Raw genomic sequence first — 23,227 nt, 5'->3', positions numbered from 1 at the left:
CTCTCGCGCGTTCACGGTTAGCTGTGCCGGTTCGAGAGTGCTCAAGAATTGGGTGGACAAGGGTGACTTTTGAATGCAATGTTGAAATTCGCAACAGCAGCATGATACGGTATTCAATTGTCCTGAAGCTTTCTTGATACGAAGCACACTTTTAGTGCCTCATTAGGGTGTTTGATCCAACATTCTTAAGTGTTTCAATGAAAATAAGTTTTATTTATAGTCACTTTGGTTGAAAATAGGCCTGATGCGTTTTCCATATGCTTATTCTGCTAGAGAGTTTATCTGGTTTGTGGCTTCTCAGGTCTAGAGGAATTATATTTTACAGGAGGGGGAAAAAAGTAACCTCTTGGGGGAGGGGGAAAGGAAAAAAAATGTGCCAAATGCATAGGATTTTTTGCAGGATGTGCAGTGGTAAAAAAAAGGAAGCTTATTGTAAAAACATGGTGCAGGGGTGCTTTCTGGGGTGGCCTTGCATGTGTGTGTGTGTGTTCGTTCACACGCTCGCCCTTGAGTCGGGGCTTTTGCTCCTCTGGACTCTTGTCCCGCCTGCTCCCGGCGCAAGCTGCAGCGGGAACGCCGCTAAAGAAGCGGCTGCGCGATTTTGGGCAGTTCTGGAGCGTCGAACCAAGGGAGGGCACGCACCGCCCCTTGCCGATGTGTTAATCGGGCGTGGGCCTGTCTTGTGCTCGGGGGACGTGATCCCTCTATGTGTCGTCGTCCGGTGCGTTTTAGAGTTGCCGCGCGCTGAAAATCTCCTCGGTGGTTGTCCCTCTGTCCGCGGGGAAGATGTTTTTTTTTTGTAGGAGGGGGCAAGAGCATTCTCTCCACGCTGCTTTGACCGGCGCTCCTCGCGCGAATGTTCAAGTGGTGCCGTGTTGAGTGTGATGCATGGCAGAAAGTTTACTCCCCTGTCCACCCAGTTGGATTCGATGAATTGTGACAATTCAGGGCCATAATACCGCATGATGAACATGCCCCACTGTGTTGTGCGGTGTCTTGAGACGTGGTTGCATATAAATGCGAGATGAATCCAAATTGTGTTGCACCATTCAGTTTTAAGACATTTTTTAAACATTGCCACGAATGTTATTGCATACGTCATATGTGAGCGGAAGAACATTGATACTTACACAATATTTAACTCCCATATCGTGAGCTTAGGACTCAAGCAATGAAACATTCATCTTTCATTTATTTGCAACTATCTGCCATAATCGTTCCTCTATTTGAATGCCACAATTGACGAAAAAACGCCCTTGTTTGCAAGACAGTGAGGCCTTGATAATTGAATTTAGAAGAGCAAACTTGATTTGGAGCTTTCGTGACTGCAGGAATTACTCTTTGGCTATTTCAGTAAAGTCACGTAGAAATAAAAAAATAAATAAAATATCAGCATACGACGTTTCGATTGCAACACAAGCAATCATCATCAGGTACAAATGAAAGAGAAAACAAACCAAGTAAACTTAGAAATATAATGCGATACACCACAGAGAGTCGGCTAACATAACATGTTAGCCTACCTGATGATGATTGCTTGTGTTGCAATGGAAACGTCGTATGCTATTATTTAGTTATTTTTTTCTCTCCTACGTGACTTTACCGAAAGAACCAAAGAGTGTTTAGAAGACCACTTGTGTGGTCTTAATTCTGAAGACCTTCCTATAGCCGTGAATTATTCGTGACACGAAGTTCTCCCAACACATCCGCATATTTGAGTGCATACGAAACAACAGTGCACGATGCATGCTTATCGGGACGATTGTGCGGTGCATGCGGTTGTAAACATAGCGCCACGAGCCTCAGGATACCCTGCTCTGTCATTGTCAACAAAGTTGTAATTCTTGTGCTGCTGCTGCTGCTGTTCTCTCCGTAGCCTCACACGCGCTCGCCGTTCCGCTCTCTCCGCAGGTGACCCCACGGAAGAAGTTCAAGTGCCCAGAGTGCACGGCGATTGATGGGCTGTCCCTGGACCAGACCCATATGGTGGAGCGGTGAGGCCCAACGCTCGCCCTCACGCACACAAAGATCCCCCATATAACCTTAACGGACTGTTGGGGCAAATGCTGTTAGTGAACTCCTGTGAAGGCCGGTACGGCACACGAAGGGGGTGGGTGGCCAGCACCACGCTCAGCCACTTTTGTCTCCCCAGTTGGTGATGTTTACACACTGCACCAGGGACTCATTTGTGGCTTAGTCAACCTATGGGAGGCCCGGGACCGGTTCAGATAACGGTTCAGATAATCGTCACTGGCGTTAGAGGCCGTGAGCGGGAACTGAACTGGGGTCGCCGTGTTCGTAGCGCAGCGCGCTAACCACCACACCACCACACCACCACTCCCCCGCAGGCACAACAGAGACGCACGCACCGCGTGTACACGCACGCGCGTACACGGGCACGCACGTGCCACCACTCTCACCCCACAAGCGAGCGGGGCGAGCGGCCGATCGCTGACGGAGCGAGGCAGCCCCGCGAGCCGACAGGGCCTGCGCGCCGTGACGTATGGGGCACTTACCGGCAATCCTTCACCGGGGGCCGGGGTGTGGGCGGTGTGGCGCTCGCGCCCTTTGCAACATGTGGGCTCCGGAGTAGCGACGGGGTCAAACCGATATTTGCGCGAGCGTTTAATCACGAGTCGGGTGAAGGCGGGCGGGGGGTTTGGGCCGCTTTCATGTTGCGACTGTTGGCTGGGCGCAGAGAGCCTCAAACTATCATTTAAGAAGTGAGCTTTTGATTTATGGGGGCACGAGGAATCCTTAGCATCTCAATTTATTTTTAAAAGGAAACTGGATGTGGTCATACTCACATCAATCTGTTTTCACATCCCTTTGGGATGCTGTGCATGCTTATGGGCAATTATGTAAAAATAACTTTTTAGAAAACATAATAGTTTAGTTTGTTAAAAAAAAAAAATCGTAATTTTTGGACGCCACCCAAACTTTCTCGGGGCTTTTTTAATAGGCCGTACTTTTTTATTTTCCGTTTCGAGAAATAAATAAATATAGCCACACTCTTGTTAAGTTAAAACAATAGAATTTTTGCACAAAATATCAGCTGACAGTAATCTATAGTACTTGGTGCCAGAGCGCTTTAAACATTTTCATATATAAAGCTAAAGTATGTTTAGTGCCAAATAAGAGAAATGAAAACATATTAATAAAAGAAAATCCAAGCTCACAGCAGTTTCTTTTTTAAGAAAGTGGTGTGCAATGGTTATATTGAAAAACAATTACATTTAAAACTCACACTTTACTGGGTTCTGATAATAAAGTTTTTCCACATCTTCAACATTGACCTTTCCTTTAAACGCAGAATTGTCTTTCAGGTTATTTGTGATCCTGATTCTGTTACAAATAACCTGAAAGACAGAACCCTCCCGCAAACACGCTCACGCAAACATAAATTCCGCATAAGAAGGTACTCTTTAAAAAAAAAAACAGCCCCCTTGTAAATGAGTTTTATGGAACTTAATGAAAGCCACCCTTTATGACACTGTTGAATAAAATAAACAGAGCATCCCGGTAAACGATTCGTCTTTAGCCCAGCAGTGCTGCTCCTGCGAATGATGCAAGAGGGAGTAGATGAATCCATTGTGTTGTTCTAGTGCATTCTGGGTAAAAATAAGCATACATAAACAGAACTATGTTCTGTATGTTTGCACATACACGCAATAAACTGTTCCTGTTGGATTTCCGGACCAGCATTACGGAGAGGTTTGCTTTACCATACAAAAACTAGCCCGGTAATATGGGGCCTGGAAGGCCAAAATGGGCTACAGACTTAAAATGCATGTCTATGCACGTGTAGATACCGTTGTCCGTTTTTTTTACCCAATACGGAGTGGGCGAAGCCCTCCGTGCGCACGCGCCGGGGTTTGTTGTTGTCTCACGTCGACCCCGCGCACCCCCCGTAGGTCGGAGTGCATCAACAAGTTTGCGTCGGTGTTCGAGACGATGCCCCTGAAGACCGTCGAACACCGAGCGGATCCCGTCCTCTACAAAGACGACTTCCCTGAAAAACTCAAAAGCTTCCCCAACATCGGAAGCCTATAATGCGACCATCGCGCGCCGCACGCGTGCGTCACTTTGTAAAGTTCCACTGGATTTTTACTCTCCGTCGGTTTATGTATATTTTTCACAAACTCGAGTCATTTCCCACCACCCCACCCCCCTTTATAAATGTTGTAGTTTCACATTTCATACTCATTAGAAAGCTCCTTGAATTAAAATAAAATGAATCTTGTCCACTTTAAGTTAAATGAAGTTGCTGAGCGTATGCATACTAATTGTATCGGGGGTGGGCGTTACAAATAATGTCAAGCGCCCGCTTGTTTTATTACCGCGGGCAAAAGCACAAATGAAAGTAAAAGCGCACGACTCATTTACTCCGAGGTTACTTTTAAATTAAATTAATACAAATCGCAACAGCCACACAAATCACGGACGCGTGGGTGTGTAATATATATGTGAAACACATGCAAAGTGTCCCTGCACTCGATTAGCTTTCCCGTGCACACATTTGTTTGGGCTATTTTAAAACACGTTTAAATGGCACGGGTTTAAATAATAAAACAAATGGTTGCATCACTATTTGTTAATGTGAAGTTACGTGTCAAATTTTTTTATTAACGCTGTGTGGAAACGTGCCCATTGATGTTAACCTCCACAGGCAGAGTCGAATCGAATCAAACACCAGTTTGAGCGTTATTTTTTCCTAACCAAAAACTGAATTAATGTTTTTTTTGGTGCTCCGGAATAATAAAAATATCCCCAAAAAAGTTTTGCAGTTGGCATTTTAACCGGTTCAATAAATGGATATATATTGTGCTTTACAGCAACTTTTAGATATGACGAAAATAAATGTTTTTTTCACAGTCGGTTTTACACAGGTGAGATATCACGTTACCCGCAGGCTACAGCGATCATTAAAGTGAGCATTGAAGTATATTTGATGAACGCTATACAATGCTGAATGTTGTGAATGCTTTGTTTCATGGTCTGTCTATTACTATACATAATGTACTTTAGAATTTGCGAAAATACAAGCACGATGATGAAACAAAGCAGTAAACTGCAGAATGATCACATTTGCTGTGATCCCTCATTTAAGGATTGTGTTGTGGAAAACAACAGTTGATACTCCACAAAACTCCTTTTTGCTATAAAATGTGAAGAATATTGATAATTTAATCGGGAAAAAAATGCCTTTGTTAATTAAATTGTACTTCCAAATTTCGCCGATTAAATGAATTTCAGCACTCTTGACCGCACCTTCGATGAATGCCCGGTACATTGTGCAGATTCGCCACTGTCGAAGACTAAAGATAGCCGAGTGTGATGGGTTCCGGCCACACCCACCCCTCTTGTGTGCAGCTCTGGCTTTAAATAGCAACGTCGCTCGCAGCACTTGAGCCGCCCGTCTGCCGAGGGGGATCGTTGCCGTCTTTGTGCGCGTGTGGGAAGAGTGTGCACGTGGCGGTGTTTATCTGCGTCATTCGTATACGGCGAGTCCTTCGGCGGGCATCCTCTGTAGACCCGTGCATATGACGAGTTAAATGCGATGCACCACTCGTGCACTCTCGCACAGACGGACCTCATATCCACACACTCTTACACTCATTCACAAAGACAGATAACCCCCCCCCCCCCCGTATAGCCGTAACAGACTTGTGGCAAGTGCTGTTTGCGAGCACCTGTGAAGGCCGGCACAGCGCACATTCACTACCACCGACTCATACACTCACCTCCACATACAAAGACGAAGGTAGCACATCGAACATCTAATTGACTTGACGCAAGTGCTGTCAGCGAGCACACGTTTAGATCGGCACGGAACAAGAGGGGGGTGTATGGCCAGCATCTCACCCGACCGCTTTCGTCTCCCCCGATGCCCGTGTGGTTACAAATCGCACCAGGTATGCATTTAAAGGTTGAATCGAGCTTGTGGAGGGCCCAGAAATCCTTCAGATCAACGTCACTGTGATCGGTCCTGGATGAAAGCCGCTCAAAGCCACTGCCACGCCTGCGGGTCTCACAACGCAACAATCCACTCAGCACGTGAACCGATTTGATCGCTCTCATCGTCTTTGATGGGCATGCCCACAGATGCATTCCATCTACATTTAAAGCTTTCGTGACTGCAATGATTCATCTTATTTGGTTCTTTCGGTAAGGTCACGTAGAATGAGAATAAAATAAAAAAGACAATAAAATTCTCACGACGTTTTGGCCACAACACAAGTGGCCTTCAGGTGAAGAGACAGGTCTGTACGGACAGAGCTCTGTCTTCCGTACAGACCTGTCTCTTCACCTGAAGAAGGCCACTTGTGTTGTGGCCGAAACGTCGTGAGAATTTTATTGTATTATTTTATTCTCATTCTACGTGACTTTGCCGAAAGAACCAAAGAAGATGCATTCCATCCTTTGACCGCTACTCCGTTATTCATGGCGACCATCCATAATCCCTTGTGGCGACGTCTTGCCCAAGCCACTTCAGGAAATGGGTCCTCCATGGCCTTCGTGTCTGTGTCTCTTTCTGCATCTATCGATTTGCGTCACGTTTTCCCAAATACTGACACGATGCTTATTTGTTTCTGCTCCGCTGCTTATCGCGATTGTGTTACGTCCGTAATGTTCCATAGGACCGCATGTCTGCATCCCCGATGCACCTCGATATTTCTGTTTCTTGCAGAGGGGAGAGAGCGTGTTTTAATTGTAGCCTGCCATGGAAGGCTACACAAGAGGTCCTTTGTATTATATATACAATTTTGAACCGTATTCTTGGTTCTTTCGGTAAAGTCACGTATTTTATTGTTTCCCTTCTACGTGACTTTACCGAAAGAACCAAGAATATGAATCCCTGCAGTCACGAAAGCTTTAAATCACATTTTTTTACCGGTTTAAAAGATTTGGTAAACGGTTTAACTAAACCTTAAAAGGTGTTTTTTACTAAACCACCACGGTGGCGAGACATTAACTACCTCGCCTGGTATACACGAGGTCGTGGATTCGATCACAACCCGGCGCCTGTATGCCGAGAGCGTGCATCTTCTCCCTTGGGTCGCGTGGATCTCTCTCCGGCTCCTCCAGTTCCCCCCCCCCTCTCCACATTTGGCTGCAAAACAAAAATGTCCACGTGATAGGCCACTTCGTTGAGCTATCATTTGCGGCAAAGTCGTCTGATAAAAAAAGAGCTGTATAGCTCGGCAAGGCCTTACCTGGTAAACATGGGATGAAACCCGAGCCACAACCGAAGACCAATCGGTTAGACTTCCTGCCCCACAGGCTCACCCAACCGCAAGTCTAACCCATTTGCTGGGAGTAAAATCCCCCCCCCCCCCCTCCTAAAGAAACGAGGGTGGGGGGGGGGGCAATGATGAATGAATGTGCGTTGTGCTTAAAGTCAGTAATGCTACCTGGACTTTTTCAAAGAGACGGGGGTGGTTGTGTTTTTTAGTTAAAGTCAACTTTCAAAGTTACAAATTGTGAACGGTACAAAAAAAATAATGTCTAACGGTGGCTCGCCCAGCATCGCGGATTTCTACCGTGCGGTTTAACAGGCAACAGCTACTACGACTGTTGCCCGAACTGGCATCTTCCTTTGAAGTTTTTTTTTTTTAAACTGGTGGGCGCGCTGCAACGGTGCGTCCTTCTGGGACATGCGTTTTAGAGTTTTCGGTTTATAACCACAGCATCGCTGTGGCTTAGACGATGGTGGGGGCACCCGTTTCACGCGACGCCCCAAATGACCGTGTGCACAATACAACAAAGACCACTGCCGGTATACTCCAAATTGTGGCGTTCGCTTACAATGTAACCTTTATACAAGTTTTTAATTGTCAAATGGTAAACAGGCATGTTACTTCTCCGGCGTGCACACATCACAAGCAATTATACCAACCCAAAAATGGCTCTCGCGACAGCACAAACACAGCCAGTCACAGCACCACCCCATGACCGCGGCTTCACAGATTTCATACTCTTTGGTTCTATTCGGTAAAGTCACGTAGGTAAAAATAAAACAACAACAAATCACGACGTTTCGGCCACAACACAAGCGGCCTTCATCAGGTGAAGGGATCAGGCTGTCTCGAGGACAGCGCTGGAGTGGAATACAGCCACGATCAGACCGCGGACCTTTAAGCTGTGTGCGAGGAAACAAGGTGCCTTGACAAAGGAATTAGCATAAAAATTGGCATTTGTATGCCCGACTTAGCATAGAAGTGGTGTACATGCAAGTTCGACCTCCCTAATCGACCCAACTAAACGTCTCTCCCTAAAACCTGCTGCAAGACCCCCTAGATTCTATGGTCTTCCCAAGATTCATAAAGAAGGCACTCCACTACGACCCATCGTATCCACGATCAACTCGTCTACCTATAGGCTAGCACTTTTCTGTCGGATACCTTGCTGCCTTTCACTGGCAAGACCGCCTCAGCAGTACTTAACTCAGCCCAATTGGTCTCTATGGTCAAAGACGTTGTACTGTCCCCTGACGATATCCTTGTCAGCTTCGATGTGGTCTCTTTGTTCACCAAGGTCCCAGTGCCTGATACCATTTAAATAATTGCAAATTTGGTCCAACATGGACTAGACCCCGATACACCTGCACTGGTTAGGCACTGCCTCAACAATACCTACTTTACTTGGAATGGCTCCTTCTACAAACAAAATGAGGGTACCCCCATAGGATCCCCCTTGTCACCAGTGATAGCCAATATTTTCATGGAGAAATTTGAATCAGACGTCATCCAGACTTCCACCCTCAGACCTTCCCTGTGGAAGAGATATGTGGATGACACTTTCGTCATTTGGCCACATGGCCTCCCAGCTCTGAACTTTTTCCTACACCACATCAATTCCAGACATCCCGCCATCAAATTCACCATGGAGGTGGAGAAAGATGGCAAGCTACCATTCTTGGATGTTCTGTTTGAGAGGAGACCTGATGGCTCATTGGGGCATTCTGTCTACAGGAAACCCACCCACACGGATTCCTACTTGAAGCCTGATTCCCACCACCACCCAGCCCAGAAGAATTCTCTCATCAAAACTTTATACCATAGGGCTCATTGCATTTCGGACCAACACCAGCTGACCACTGAATTAAAACATGTACTCCTGGCCCTCAAAAGGAATGGATACTCTGACCGTACCATCCGCCAAGCTGTTTCTCCCTCCATACAGAAACAACCACTTGATACTCCGGTCAAAACCATCACACTACCATATATAGCAGGCGTCACTAAAAGGATTTCCAAAATTCTAAACAAACACAAGATCCAGGTCCGGTTCAATACAGTAAACAAAATTCGTGATCTGATCCCATCCGTGAAGGATGTCATTCCTGACTTACAGTACTCCGGGGTTTACAAATTGAGTTGTACCTGCGGTGATTGCTATATCGGGGAGACAAAGCGACATGTCTCTGACCGAATTCGCAAGCACAAATCAGATTTGAAACACGGTAAAACGAATTCTTCTGCCGTAGCTGATCATTGTTACAACGCTGTGGGTGATCACGATATAATTTTCTCCGATACCAAGGTTCTTTGCAAACCCACGGGTTTTTAATCAGAGATTTGTTCACGAGGCAATTCAGATCTACAAGCACAGACACAATTTCAACCGAGAAGATGGTTTCAAATTAAGCAACCATTGGAAAGATGTTCTAAATCGAATCAAACATTAAACTAATTTTCAATGGTACAGTATATTTTTCAAGTAGTGGTACCCCAAACTTTCACAGCTCTTAAATTCCCTTTTCACCCCATCAATAGGGAAACTCCCCCTCCCCCCCACCGCGCCAACCGGCATGTGTACTTGCATGTACACCACTTCTATGCTAAGTCGGGCATACAAATGCTAATTTTTTATGCTAATTCCTTTGTCAAGGCACCTTGTTTCCTCGCACACAGCTTAAAGGTCCGCGGTCTGAGCGTGGCTGTGTTTCACTCCAGCGCTGTCCTCGAGACAGCCTGATCCCTTCACCTGATGAAGGCCGCTTGTGTTGTGGCCGAAACGTCGTGATTTTTTGTTGTTTTATTTTTACCTACTTGACTTTACCGAATAGAACCAAAGAGTATGGGTCCTTGCAGTCACGAAAGCTTTAAATCTAGAATTCACAGATATCCTTCACGAACGCTGGTGGGAGAAACGCTGCTGACCAACCCCCCCCGAAAGGCACGCACGAAATATCACCCGGCTCTGGAACAGACCAAACAAAAAACGTTCCAAGCGCCACCTTAGGAGGATCACCACCTCGCTTCCTCCCCGCACGTGTCCCAGCTGTCGATGCCCCCCGCAGTCATCACGACTATCAGGCATGGCCCCCTGCGAGCCATGCGGCACGATGCGTTCCCTTCACGGCAGCAGCAGCAGCAGGGGGTGGTGCCACGTGGTGCCACGTGATGCCCCCACCCCCCCACCCCTGGCTCCAAAGACGACGGTTGAGGAGGCCACCCACTGCAGAACCCCAGGTCGATCGCGCCCACCGGCCAGCCGGTGGTTATCGCCCCCCAGGCCGGACTCCAAGGCGGCAGCGGTTGCGGTGCCGACCCACCACCAACGCGTCTGGGCTCCCGGGCCGTGGAGGGGTTTAACCTCCCACACCGTGGTCGGCAGGCTCTCCCAGGACAGCGGCCGCCTCAAGCAGGATGAGGAGCTGAATGGAATCTCCACCCGCACAGTCTCCGCGGCGGGCCCTTTTATTGAGTCGCACCCTTGGTTCCCCCCCCCCCCTCCCAAATTAAATTAATTCTCACGGCGTGCTCATGATGAGTCCAATCCCTCGTGCAACCGAGCTGATCTAGAACCCACACACGCCTTCAACCCCACTTTCACATAAAGCCACTGCCGCGCGTCCCTCGCTCCTCCTCAATCAAGAGACAAAAAACTATCACTCTGACTGCCACACACGCCAAGTATGTTAAATGCTCCTGTGCCTGTTAAAGAATGTCGCCTGCATTCCTCCCACCCCCCCGCCGCCCAACATCGGTTAACTCGGTTAACCTTGCACGTGTCTACGTAAGTAATACCGTTTCTCTTTATGCTTGCAAAAACACGTTGACAAAAGATGTATTGTAACACGGTGGATTGGACTGTTGAGATGCAAATGCTCATTTGTCTTCCGCCAACGTGGCCCCATGCTTTGTTGGCAGCAAAATTGTTTTATTATATATGCACACACACACACCGCGCAAACAGTACATTGCTGCGTATGAAACGTAGCAAGTCATTTGATCGTTTGCTGAACGTTTCGTTACGACCTGGTGGTGTAGGCGTGTTGTCCATTCGTGTTCAAGCCTACGGGAGCTCAGATCCGTTCCATTTCTTTTTCAATCGGGCACGATGGGCTTGAAACTTATTTAAATGGGCCATTGAAAACATTCTAAAAATGTTGCTGTTCATTGGTGTATTTTAAATGTGCGTATACGTTTAACGCGTCGGCTTTCGCGACCGATATAATCCATAATACAGGTTTTTGGGGTTAGATCGTGTAATATATATATACAGATGTGTCGTTAAACCCGCCACCACCCGACACAGCCAATTAGTAAGGTTTGTCACGTAAACAGAACGTGCCATTTCATTACTAGTACAGCACAGATTGTAAATGTTGTGGCTTGGCTCTACAACACAGTGGTGTGCTGTACTAGTAACGAATTGGCATGGTCTGTTTACGCGACAAACGTTACTTATTGGCTGTGTCGGGTGGTGGCGGGTTTAACGACACATTTATATATTTACGCGATCTAATCCCCCAAAAAACCCTGTATTATGGGTGCTTATAAGTGTTTGGCTGAACCTGGCCTCTGCAATGCACAGAGGTGTTTAAGTGCCAAGGCAACTTCTCCCCCCCCCCCTCCCTCCCTTATAACATACCAGATGTTACCATGCTGTATTTAAATGTCGAATGAATACATTATTTTTCAAACTGAGTTTTGCAATGTGTGTTTCTGCCACCTCCCACCCCCCCCAAATGTATTTTATGAGCCGGCCGGTGATGGCGCATGCCTGTAATCCAGCAACTCTTTTGACGAGAGGGTTGGAGGATCGCGCAAATGCTGTGAAACTCCCGTCCCGCGGGCGGTCGAGGTGCCATGGAGAGGAGGCCTAACAGGCAACGACAACAGAAATGTGAACTCCACTTGCTCCATCAGGATGGGATAGCGTGTTGCTCCCCCCACCACCCTCGGACGCGTGGGTTTTCTCCGGGCGCTCCGGTTTCCTCCCGCATGTAAATCGGTCATTCATTTGGCCGCTTAAGATATTCGTATATTGAGGACAGCAGAGCTTGGGCAATTGTTGGCACCGGCCTGGCTGCAGCCTTTCCGCTCGTCTGTGGTTTCTCCCTCGCGCCACGGAGTCGTTCTCCGTCTCCGAGAGCGAGCCAAAACTATACGGCGGTGACGGGCGCGCCACAAGGTGAAATTATTTTATATTTGAGACTCAGATATTCATCGTTGAGTCCATCAGATGGGATTTGGTAGTAGATGAGACGTGAGTAAGAACCTTTTTTTTGTCATTTTTATGAATTTATTAAAATAACTTAGGAATAAAATATGCTTGTGACGATTACATATTTCAAAATATTTTAATTACACGTAATTTTTTCCATTTATTACAATAACATTTTTTTTCAGTTTATTATAAAAGAAAACAATTCTTATATCTCTATGCAAAATAATCGGGGCGTGAGAGGGGGTGGGGTTAAACATTTTAAAAACTTAAGTGAAAAGCTTCTGTAAATATTCTGTCTTTATCATTATATATGCAGTTGTATAGAAAGGTCATTACTTTTTTTTTAATCAAGTTAATAATTTTATGATATACACACCGTGATTTACTACATCCTAAAAAAAAATACAAATAAAAATAGCCTTCTTTAATAAAGGAAAACGAATAAGAGAAGGTCAATACTCGTCCCATCCTGTTGACACTTTAGGCGAATTCTTAAATCTATGTCAGCAGTAGAAAAGGATCTATTGGCTCTTGTCGCAAACGTGAATTTCCATCGAGAATATGCCCACACACAGTGCTATGCTACGAGCAGCTACGTTACTAATACTGTTTGGAGATATTACATTGACTAAACAACGACAGCAGACATGTATTTCTGTTTAAAAAAAGAAAATCTCGTAATTTTAACTTTACGGCAGTGTGGTAAAACAACAGTAACAACTTTGTAGTGTTTGCATGCCCTATTTATATAATATACATGTCACAATATAGTTATACGTATATACATATATACAACTGGGTCTGTACAGTTACATACATACGGAGTCTGGCGCTGTTGGGCGAAAGTGCAAAACCGCTAAATTATTGAGTATCCGTGAATAGCCATTCACTTAAACGGATCGTCATTAACTTTTCTCTGAAATCTGTTAAAGCAGTGTTCATAGTTAATGTAGGGGGTGATCCATTGATAGACACCCCACTGATTTCCAAATGACAGGTGACGAAATTTAATCACAGCAGGCAATCGAATATTGTGAGAACGACGGCTGCCTATTCGGCAGGCAGGGTGTTAAAATATTGAAAGCGTGTAATTGAGATTTGGTGGGGTGAAGTGTAGGGGCTTTGACGTAATACTTTTCATCTTCAACTTACCCTGTTCTTTTAGTGGGGGCACCTGTTAATGAGCCGGTCTCAGTGTATCGCCTGTTTAAATCCCAATAGCCTTAACGCTACCCTTAGAGTTAGGGGATTGATTGAGTTGTGATTGTGGCAGTATGTTGCAAAGAAACCCGGTTGATTTCTAGTAACGTGTTTTCATTCATCAACCGACAGATGATTGCTTCATAGACCCCCAATGAAAGTGAGTGGGTCTGTTTTAATAGCTGTGCGTACATGTGAATGGAATTTGGATAGAACACGCGGGACCTAAGCCTTACAGAAAAACGTCCAAAATTCACCGCTTATTTGTGTCCATTAGCTAGCTTACATTTCCTGCGTTAAACTGACGGGGTTTCCGGTGTGATAATTTATTTCAATGAGGATAAAAAGGTGTGTTGTTTATACAGGCTAATCCATTTATAGATATCCCACTTATTTGTATTTGATGGCCCTTTGCGATCCCGACAGGTCATTGAATCCATAATACAGGTTTTTGGTTTGTTTTAGATCACGTAAATATATAAATGTGGCTTCGCTCACCAACACACTGGTGTGCTTTACTAGTAACGAATTGGCACGTTTCGTTTACGTGACAAACCTTACTAATTGGCTGTGTCGGGTGGTGGTGGGTTTAACGACACATTTATATATTTTCGCGATCTAACCCAAAAAACCTGAAAGCCTGCGTGTTGAAACAGGTAATTGACTACTGAATTACAAAAGCTGTGTTGGACAAAAGTGTACCAGCAGTGTCGTCGCAAGATTATTAGTAGGTTTTACCCATTCTGGCAATAAAACAGTTGTGTTAAGATGTTCAAACGCCAAACAGAAGCCTTTTGCAAGGAATCAAGTTCACTGCATTAACCACGCACGCATACTTGTGGTGAACACGCAAACAAACACACGCTCTGGTAATATACGGCCTTGTCTTTGAAACTGATTGGTCTACACCGGAGACAGCCTTCAATGGGGCATAGTCTCAGCCACTGTTAGACCAGAGAACACCTAAAGGCCTTTTGCATGTTTTTTTTGTTGGCATGTTCACCGCAAGCACCGTGCGTGTTTTCATTTTAATTCAGACACGATTCCATGCAAAAGGTTTATGTTTGGTTGCGTGAACATCTTACAACCTGTTTTATGGCCAGAAAGGGTAAAACCTGTTCTCATACTTTGATACTGGCAAGAAAGGCCCCGTGTTTTAACAAGTCTGTTGCGATTTATGGGAGACGTTTAGGGTGCATCTTTCCGGAGCGTCTCAGAATCTGGGCAATACGTGATTTACTTTCAAGAACACTGCCGCAGTATTATTTTAACGGTTGTGCTTAATTTCGCTTTACCATCGCCACACTTTGCCCCCTTTTACAGCGGTGGAGGTGGAATGGAGGGATCGAGGGCTGGAGGGAGGGGGGGGAGCGGGTTGGGAATCTTGGCGCAGAGGCGGTGGGGGAGGAGTCAGGGGGGAGGAGTCAGGGGGGAGGAGGAGGAGTCAGGTGGGAGGAGGAGGAGTCAGGTGGCCCAGGAAATGGCCGCGCTGTGCTCCTTGGCCTTGAGCCTGAGCGCGGCGATGCTCGACGTCTTGCGCTCCGTCTCGGGGTGCAGCTCGAAGCCGTTGATGGCCGCGGCGGCCGCGGCCGCCGCCCCGAGGGCGGGCCCCGAGAAGAGGCCGTTCATGCCGGCGGCCTGGCCCAGGTGGTGCGGGTGGTGGGGCGCGTGGTGCGCGTGGTGGTGGGGCGCGTGGTGGTGGGGCGCGTGGCCCGCCTGCTGCGGCGCGACGCCCATGAAGCCCGACATGCCGCCGTGGGCGTGCGCGCCCATGCACGAGGGCGGCATGGCCTCGTGCGACATGACGCACGAGGCCATGGGCGGCGTGCCGCTGCTGTTGCCCCACGACGTGTTCTGGATCTGCTGAGAGATGGGAGAGGGGGGGGGGTGGGAGATGGCGCGCGCCCGGTTAGCGCCGCTGGATCGCGACCGGCGTCGTTCTGCGTTGGCATCGGGACGGTTGGCCGGCTCCGCGCTTCTCCGCAAATGCGTTTCGTCGACGCATGTGGCGCAAAAATTAGCGGTCGTGATTTATTGTTTTGTAGACTGATAAAGCCGCACGTACCGTCAGGACGTCTCCGACCTGCTGATTTTTACATCTCATCCATGTGCCGAGAACGAGACTCTGCACCTGGAGTAACCGAGGCTCTGAATGTGCTGCACCGTGACTATGGAATGCCCTCTCACCTGCGGTTAGACATGCTTGCCATGTTTAGTTCTTCTGTAAAGATTTGCATGTTTTGCCTGGCCTACACTTTCCATATATGACCAGTGGACTCTGGACTTTGTAGTATTTAAATGTCCTAACTTCGTGGATGGCGCACTGAGATCCCTGGATGAATTGTGCCTGATAAATGTAAATTATTATATATTCCTAAGATATTTTACCTGAATAATCCTTTGAGATGATGGAACATGCCATTTTCAGTGGTGACCACGGTTAATATCATTATTTTGGTTGCGTAAAAAGAATAATAAAAATAGCCAATTCGTGGTAAGTCAACAGTGGATGACTGTTTGATTTCATCTACTTTTCCACGACTTTATCCGAATTGCGCTGTGCCCCGAGGCCCCGAGTCTATTTACAACGATCGCAAAGCAGTGCCGTCATAGAGCTTCGAGTGACCTCCGGTCAGCGCAGTCGGGGGACAGCACTTTCCAACCCGCTGTGCCACTGACAGCAATGTTCGCCACATGCCAGTCAAACCGATATTTTAATCCTCAGGAGCTGGAATTTAGCCAAACGAAATGCGGAGCCAAATTTAATGAGGCGGAGTTTTGTTGTTGTTGTTGCGTGCGTGTGTGTGTGTGCGGTCACTGGCGACCTGATTTGAGAACATCGGCTCGATACACTTGAGAACCCGGGTGGCTTCCAGGAAACATGCGCATGCAGAGGAAACCCAAGCGTGTATGTACGAGGGAATCTCTAACACATTGCCACAGATTGTTCAGCAAACCAATTGCGTTACTGCAACTGCTGGCCACTACATTGTTTGATGTAGTAGCCAGTAAAGTCACTAACCCTGGCCTCAAAAGCACCGCAAAGGAAAATAATGACGTCACCGACATTATAATAATTTTAGCTGCTGTTTAAGATTTTTCTCACCAATGTTCGCTCAAAAACTCCAATTTGTGTAAAGCTTCGGCCCATGGTTTGGCTTCCATTTGAAGCAGTCTACTTGCAGGTGTGAAGTTAGGCTTTTTCTTGGCAAAGAGGAAAAGTAACCATGTCCTGACGTTAAAGTTTAACTCATGTTTGATCGCAGTCTTCCCCCCAAGAAGTGGGTATTTTCTACGAGGCATAAATCAACTGGGCTTGTGGAGGACTCTCGTTCGTAGGTGGGACTGATGACGAAGTGGCAGCCAAAGGAGGGAGGTGGGAGGTGTCCGAGGCTAAGCAATAATCTTGTCGTGTGCAGGCACTGAGATGGATTATTTCATCGCAAGACTGAGAGATGGTGGCAGCTTCGGGAGACGTTCATCCAACGGTGAATTTATCCACGCTGTTGATTTTATCGCATAGGACCCATCAATTTCATATGATCCCCCACTGGCTTTGAATAAAATAATTGATTAATTGGATTTAGCTTACATAGCTTATTACGGTATTTTTATATTGGCATGAGAAAAGTAATTAAAATTCTCCAAACATTGTGTTGACGCATTAAGGGGCTGTGAAGTTTGAGAATCCCATACGCACCTCAAGCAAAAAAAAAGTCTGCCAACGTAAGCATTTTTACTTGAAAAAGTTATGATTATTGACTTTTTTTCGTATGCAATGATAGCCCAACCCACATGTTGCCCATTGGTGCAGATCTGAACATCGTTCCATAGATCTCTGGCAGGAATTCAAATTATATTACTCGCGTCGATCATGTCAGCTGTAATTGCTCTTGCTAGACGGCTACACAAATACCGTACTTTATTCATGTATATAAATACAATATGTTGAATAGAGGAGTATATGTTACGTATATTCATGCAGTATTGAGAGAGCCAATAAAAGATCTTCCATTTCCTAGTCACTGCTGGATGATGCCCCCCCTTCCCAGGCCATAGCCTGCTGGGTAGACAGACGCGGTGAGATGTCAAGGGTTATTTTAATGCTTCGATCAGAGGCAGCGAGGGTTGAAAAATCTCTGCATGGCAGGCCGGGCACATGAAACGTCATCAGTAGTTACAGATGAATGGAGAGAGAGAGAGAAAAAAAAAGGCCAAACCAAAAGGGAATCATTCTTACTTAAGTTACAAATTCGCTAAATCAAATAAATTCCTAAAAAAAGGACATTAAAATTACTCTTGCACAAAAAGTTGAAGTAACAGGGATGCGTTGCCTTTTTTTACTCCTAGTCAGGTGAGAATCCATTTGTATGGAATATAGTTTTAGCAAGGCAGAATAATGATGTACAGGTCACAGAGGCAGCACATGAGTAATATATAGCACTGCTGTGCATAATACTTTAGTGAGATTAATTACCAATTCCTTACCTTAGAAATTAGCCGCCAGCAATAGAAAAGCTAGAACTGGTGCCGCCAAACCATATGCGCATACGGTGTGCATCTGTCCCTTATTTGTAACGTTTAAAGATTGTTTAACGTATTCATTTACAGCACTTTGTTAATCCACTGTTAGATTAAGACCTCAATACTTCTCTCGATTATGGGCGGTTTTGTCCATACTTCACCACGCTGGTCAGTGCGGGTTGGTAAAGTGTGGGGACCCAGAATCTGTTCAGATATTACTTCCCATCAATGCTGGCCGTGGCCCAGAATAAAACTCGCTGGGTTCAATATGCGGTGTGCTAACCGCAGCGCCACCACTCCACCCCCCCCCCCTCCCCTCGCCGTTGATATAATATTCAATGTAACAACAGCCCACAATGTGTGCCACTTGCAACACGTTTTCATTTACACATTATAAGACTTGTATTTCAGCCCAATAATTACGCTCGCTTATTAAAGCCGAAACCTGAGCTGTTGAATCTGCAAAAGTGATAATTGTGAAGGAGCCCTCGTAACTTAAACCTCTTGACCATAAATATCTCTCTACGTGTGCCTCTCGAGCCAGGAGGGGGATGGGTCAATATGTAGGTGGCATTTAATTCGACATTGCCGCGATGTGAAGCCATTGTCATGTCCACGTGAACTGGACTGGCGACTTGGAAGTTGTCGAACATCCTTATTCCGCAGATTAAAATTAGCACGGCCTGCTCATATTGTTGGCAAGAACAAATGCCATCGCTGTTGCCGCTAATGTCACCGTGTTCAGAACAGTTACCAATTTAGTTTCTCTTGCACGCGCGGTATTCCGTATGAGGTTAACGGACAGGCTGCTTGACATTTAACAATGGTTTTCATTTCCACACGCGGCCTCTATCCGTTACTCGCGATGACAGCCAAGAGATATTTGAATCTGGAGAGCGCCTGAAGCCCTTTTCACGCTGTGGAGACAACGGGCAATGTTTCTCGTCGGGTTTTAAACGGCGCACACGTGAGCTGTGTGTGTGAAGGCAAGGCACTTTGTAACCTCTCCAGCGCCGTTTTTTTGTAAAATGCAAAATATGTGGCTGCCTCTATCTTGATTTAATAATCGCATGATTGGTTGATTGATTCAGAGAAGCATAAAGAACGCCAGTGCAACAGTTGTAGCATCGGCGCTGAGCTACGGACCTCTTTGGGAGATGGCCATTGAAGATATGCGAACAATGTTGACCCTTGCGAAGCTGACTTTGAGACATATGCATAATGTTAGAATGCAGGAATGGGGGCACCTTTCCCACAGAGTGTTATATTTCAAAGGATGTAGCGTGTCCTTCATGACTGCCTTAAAACCTGTTAATCATAGCTGTAAAAGGACACATGCTTAGATTTGTTATTATAAGGCAAAGGCGCAGCCCTGCAAATGCTCGCCCACACCACTGCTGACGGAAGGGCCTCCACTCGAGGGAGCTCTAGCGAGCCCCCCTAGACGGTATTTTGGCTGTCTCGTCATAGAAGAGGTGGGAGTACCCCCACTTTACCCCACCACACACGACCTACCTAGTGTTTACTACCCGTCATATACTCATGTATATTGCTCAGTGCCACGCCGGGAGATAGAAACGATGCTGCGACCGCTGCATCTTGCGGGTGTCTGTTGCGCTAAACCATGACACATCGTGTGGCAGCGTCCCTGCTTGGATTGTGTATTACTGGTGAATAAAATCAACTTTCTGTCGCTTGCTGGGTTCTGGATACGAAGCTGGATTTGTTGGTGCTTCGAGAGCCATGCACGCTGATAATTTAGTGCCCCTTGCCAGCACTCAGAGTAAACATATTTACGAGATCCCATATATTTCTATGATGCATTTGAACATTTATTCGCCCAGAATGTCACGACATTCTTCAGGGTTTATTTGTGGGAAACTTTTTTTTAATTCTTTTTGGCAAAAAAAAAAGAAAAACCCGTCCGGGAGATGCTAAACAAACCGTGAAGCCATCGGAAAGCGTTCACGGGCCCCAAATGTGGAATTTCCAAGAAACACAGGGGACAAGTTGAAGCCTTACTCTTTTCAATCTGCATGCCTCTTCCCCATTCCCAGCGCATTCGACGAGCCGGCTTGTGCACGCCTGGGCCTCCCAAACAAAAAAAAACCGAACATTTAATTTTATCCCTTGGCAGTTGTGTGTCTATTCCGAATTCCTTCCCGCTCCGCGCTTGCCAGCCGCCGCGGCCGCATTTCAAGTGATGGCATTTTCAGCTTGCGATTGCCTGATAGGCAGAGCCAAACATTGCCCCCCTTGGATGACTATGGATTGTTCCCGACTGAGAATGTGGAAAGAATGAAGGAAGGGGTGGGGGTGGGGGAGTCGGGTGACGCTCCCGTTGCCGATATGCAATCAACAGCACATAACGCAGGACTGCCCCGTTGCACGTGTAGGGAGTAATTATTGTCATTATTATTAGTATACAGTTTGTACCATTCAAAAATGGAAATAAGTCTGCTCTCGGTTGTATTCCAAAGTAACGTATTTCACAGTAAATATACGTGACTGTTGACCAAGTTTCTTAAATCAGTTAACACATAGCAGGCTTTCGTGACCAATATCATCCATAAGAGGTTTTTTTTGGGTTAGATCGCGTAAATATCTAAATGTGTCGTTACCATTCGACACAGCCAACTAGTAAGGGTTGTCAAGTAAACAGAACATGCCACTAGAACAGCACACCGGTGTGTTGGAGAGCCAAGCCACAACATTTACAATCTGAGTATTTCTGATTCCACTTCAGCAATGAATCTCATCGACAGGGATTGTACGTGGAGCAACAGCAAAGTTAATACATTTAGACAGGACTGAAACCATGTTGCTGGATAATTCAACGTTCGTCATGTTGATAACCGTTTTGTTTATAATATGTTCATTTTTTAAATCACTCTGTCGACCCAGCAGTATTAACGGGTGCACCGCAGTCGATCGCCAAATCGTGTTGAGGTGCGACAGTGTGTCGACTCCCACCTCTTGCACGACGCCTGGCTGTTATGGAATCGTGGGACCCTTCCTCTAGCATTGGCATGAGCAAGACATTGCAGGGCAGCACTTTAACCTTCTATTCATGATTGTATTTGGTAGTGTGACATTCAACATATTACTCTCACCTGAACATCATCATCATCCCTTATTTATACTTCGCCTCTCATGCAGAACAAAGTGGTATTTGAGATAATTGCTAGCTTCGGAAATGGCCTAAGATGATGCTCAAAATGAATACAGCTTAAACAATATGCACAACAACCTAGAATAATTCAATTTGACTCGAGTTATCAGATTTCCTTTAACCTTAGTTTTTAATTCTATAGTGGGTCTATAATTACATGGAACTGCAGCATTTAGAGGCATATTGTATACTAAATAATGATTGACGTTTTGTAACAAACGTATGCATGCTGGATAGATTTACTGAGACAATTGATCTAATTAACTTCGAGATAAATATTAAGATTCCAAAGTAATCACTGTGCTTATTTTCAAGCTAGTACATTGGCATTGGTGCATGGTGATCTACGCTTACACATATTGTAATCATTTTTGAGGCTCCCCATTGTTTCCGCTGGTGCACCTTTGATATGTGCTTCAATAAACAGATGCGCCACCGGGAGGCTGTGGATTAGAACCACTGACTTCTGGCTTGGCGAGTAAGCGCATCCCATGGCTACTGTATGCAGCTGCCTCAAGTTAAATAGCCGACTTGAAATTGTGTGGACATTGGAAGGCTTGTACTCTATTGTTGTCACTGGACTCAAAATGGATACACCAGGCGCTGGATATAAGCACACCTTATCTAAGCACAGTTCTGATATTAGTGACACATACATTCGGTGGGGCAAGTTAAAGGGCGACTTCTGATACAAGCACACTTATTTTCAAACAAGGAAATAAAAAAAAAACCGTGTGAACAGTACTAAGCATCTGTGCGTTATGCAAAAAGAACCAACGGCGTTTCCTGAACAAGTGCATTGTGGTCCACTTGCCTTAGGTCACCATCAGTATAAATGTGAGTAAATGTCACCGACTGACAGCGGCAGTGATAAGCAACCGTGGACCGATTCCTAACCTCAAGTTGGCTTTCTGAAGACTTAAGGACGTCATTTATGACTCCATTCTCCCCTTGTGAAATGTTATTGACTCCGACCTAACAGTGTTGTGTTATTGTTATAATGGGAGCACCGTGGGTTTAGGTGGATCCAGAAACGTCCCAGCCAGGAAGGGGGAGGCATTTCCAATTTTGTAAGCTTTTTTTTTAAGTGCAGCTCGAAAGTGAATCATAATAATAACATCACTATATTTGATCTGGTATAGATGAATAAAATGCCAATTTTCAGCGTCCGAATGAGGGAAGGTGGGGGGGGCGCTGTCAACCCATCGCCCCCTCCCCCCCCCCCCTTAGATTTGTCACCGTCAGAGATGGCGACGGCTTGGATGCCTTCATCCAGCAGTGGATTGATTATGGCTGCTGATGGTGATAGTGTATTCAATACATTGACTGTACATCCAATGCGTCTTGGTATTAAAAAAAAAATATGGCTCAAATAAGTCACTGGCGAGCTACAATTTCAGGCTTTCAGTCCGCCCAACGACCTTATTTGTCTTCTACGTGCATCTTATGATTTTTACCCCTTTGAAATATCCCCAGCTCTCCACGAAAGGGAGAACAAACCAACATGAAATTAATTAAGACATTTCTTTCAGCAGCAACAACAACAATAACAACAAAACCTCATAAGACGAGCATGGCGACAAAGTTCGGTTTCATTTGTTTGACCTATACCAAACGTCATATGTATAAACGTGGCTTGCTATCAGCATCAGAATATTTAAGACTGGGGGAATCGGATGAGCCATGATGCTCTTTTTTTCACAGATGTCCAGTCGCCCCTGTCAACCCGGTATTCTTGTACAGGGAAATTGAGATTTCAGGTCTATACGGCATACAGCCGTTTCAATACTGGCCAAAAAAAAAACATGTTTGTCTATTTGTTTGTGTTTCTCCCTTGTGACGGGACATTGTAGGATGAACGTTGAGATG

At 45.9% G+C, this 23,227-nt stretch overlaps 2 protein-coding genes across 5 annotated transcripts in view; one reads left to right on the top strand and one right to left on the bottom strand.

Annotated features, from left to right (window-relative positions):
• Positions 1 to 5,258, top strand: part of EXT2 (exostosin glycosyltransferase 2) — a 75,859-nt gene extending 70,601 nt beyond the window's left edge. The window contains exons 14-15 of the mRNA XM_076069413.1: positions 1,912 to 1,994; positions 3,915 to 5,258. Of these exons, the coding sequence (XP_075925528.1) occupies positions 1,912 to 1,994; positions 3,915 to 4,053 (222 nt within the window). The 3' untranslated portion in view covers positions 4,054 to 5,258. The remainder of the gene's footprint in view (positions 1 to 1,911; positions 1,995 to 3,914) is intronic.
• A 7,323-nt stretch (positions 5,259 to 12,581) lies between these two features.
• The window catches only part of LOC116945435 (homeobox protein aristaless-like 4), a 57,180-nt gene continuing 46,534 nt past the window's right edge, over positions 12,582 to 23,227 (bottom strand). For 2 of the 4 annotated variants that reach the window (XM_076069415.1, XM_076069417.1), the window contains one exon: positions 12,582 to 15,525. In XM_076069415.1, coding sequence (XP_075925530.1) covers positions 15,127 to 15,525 — 399 coding nt within the window. In that variant the 3' untranslated portion in view covers positions 12,582 to 15,126. The remainder of the gene's footprint in view (positions 15,526 to 23,227) is intronic. The other 2 variants (XM_076069416.1, XM_076069418.1) reach the window with 1 other exon arrangement.

Source organism: Petromyzon marinus, chromosome 24 (assembly GCF_048934315.1).
Source record: "Petromyzon marinus isolate PM22_M1 ecotype Great Lakes invasive population chromosome 24, UKy_Petmar_22M1.pri1.0, whole genome shotgun sequence".
Classification (NCBI taxonomy): Eukaryota; Metazoa; Chordata; class Hyperoartia; order Petromyzontiformes; family Petromyzontidae; genus Petromyzon; species Petromyzon marinus.
The sequence above is the reverse complement of the archived record's forward strand: the minus strand, read 5'-3'. Positions and strand labels throughout refer to the sequence as shown.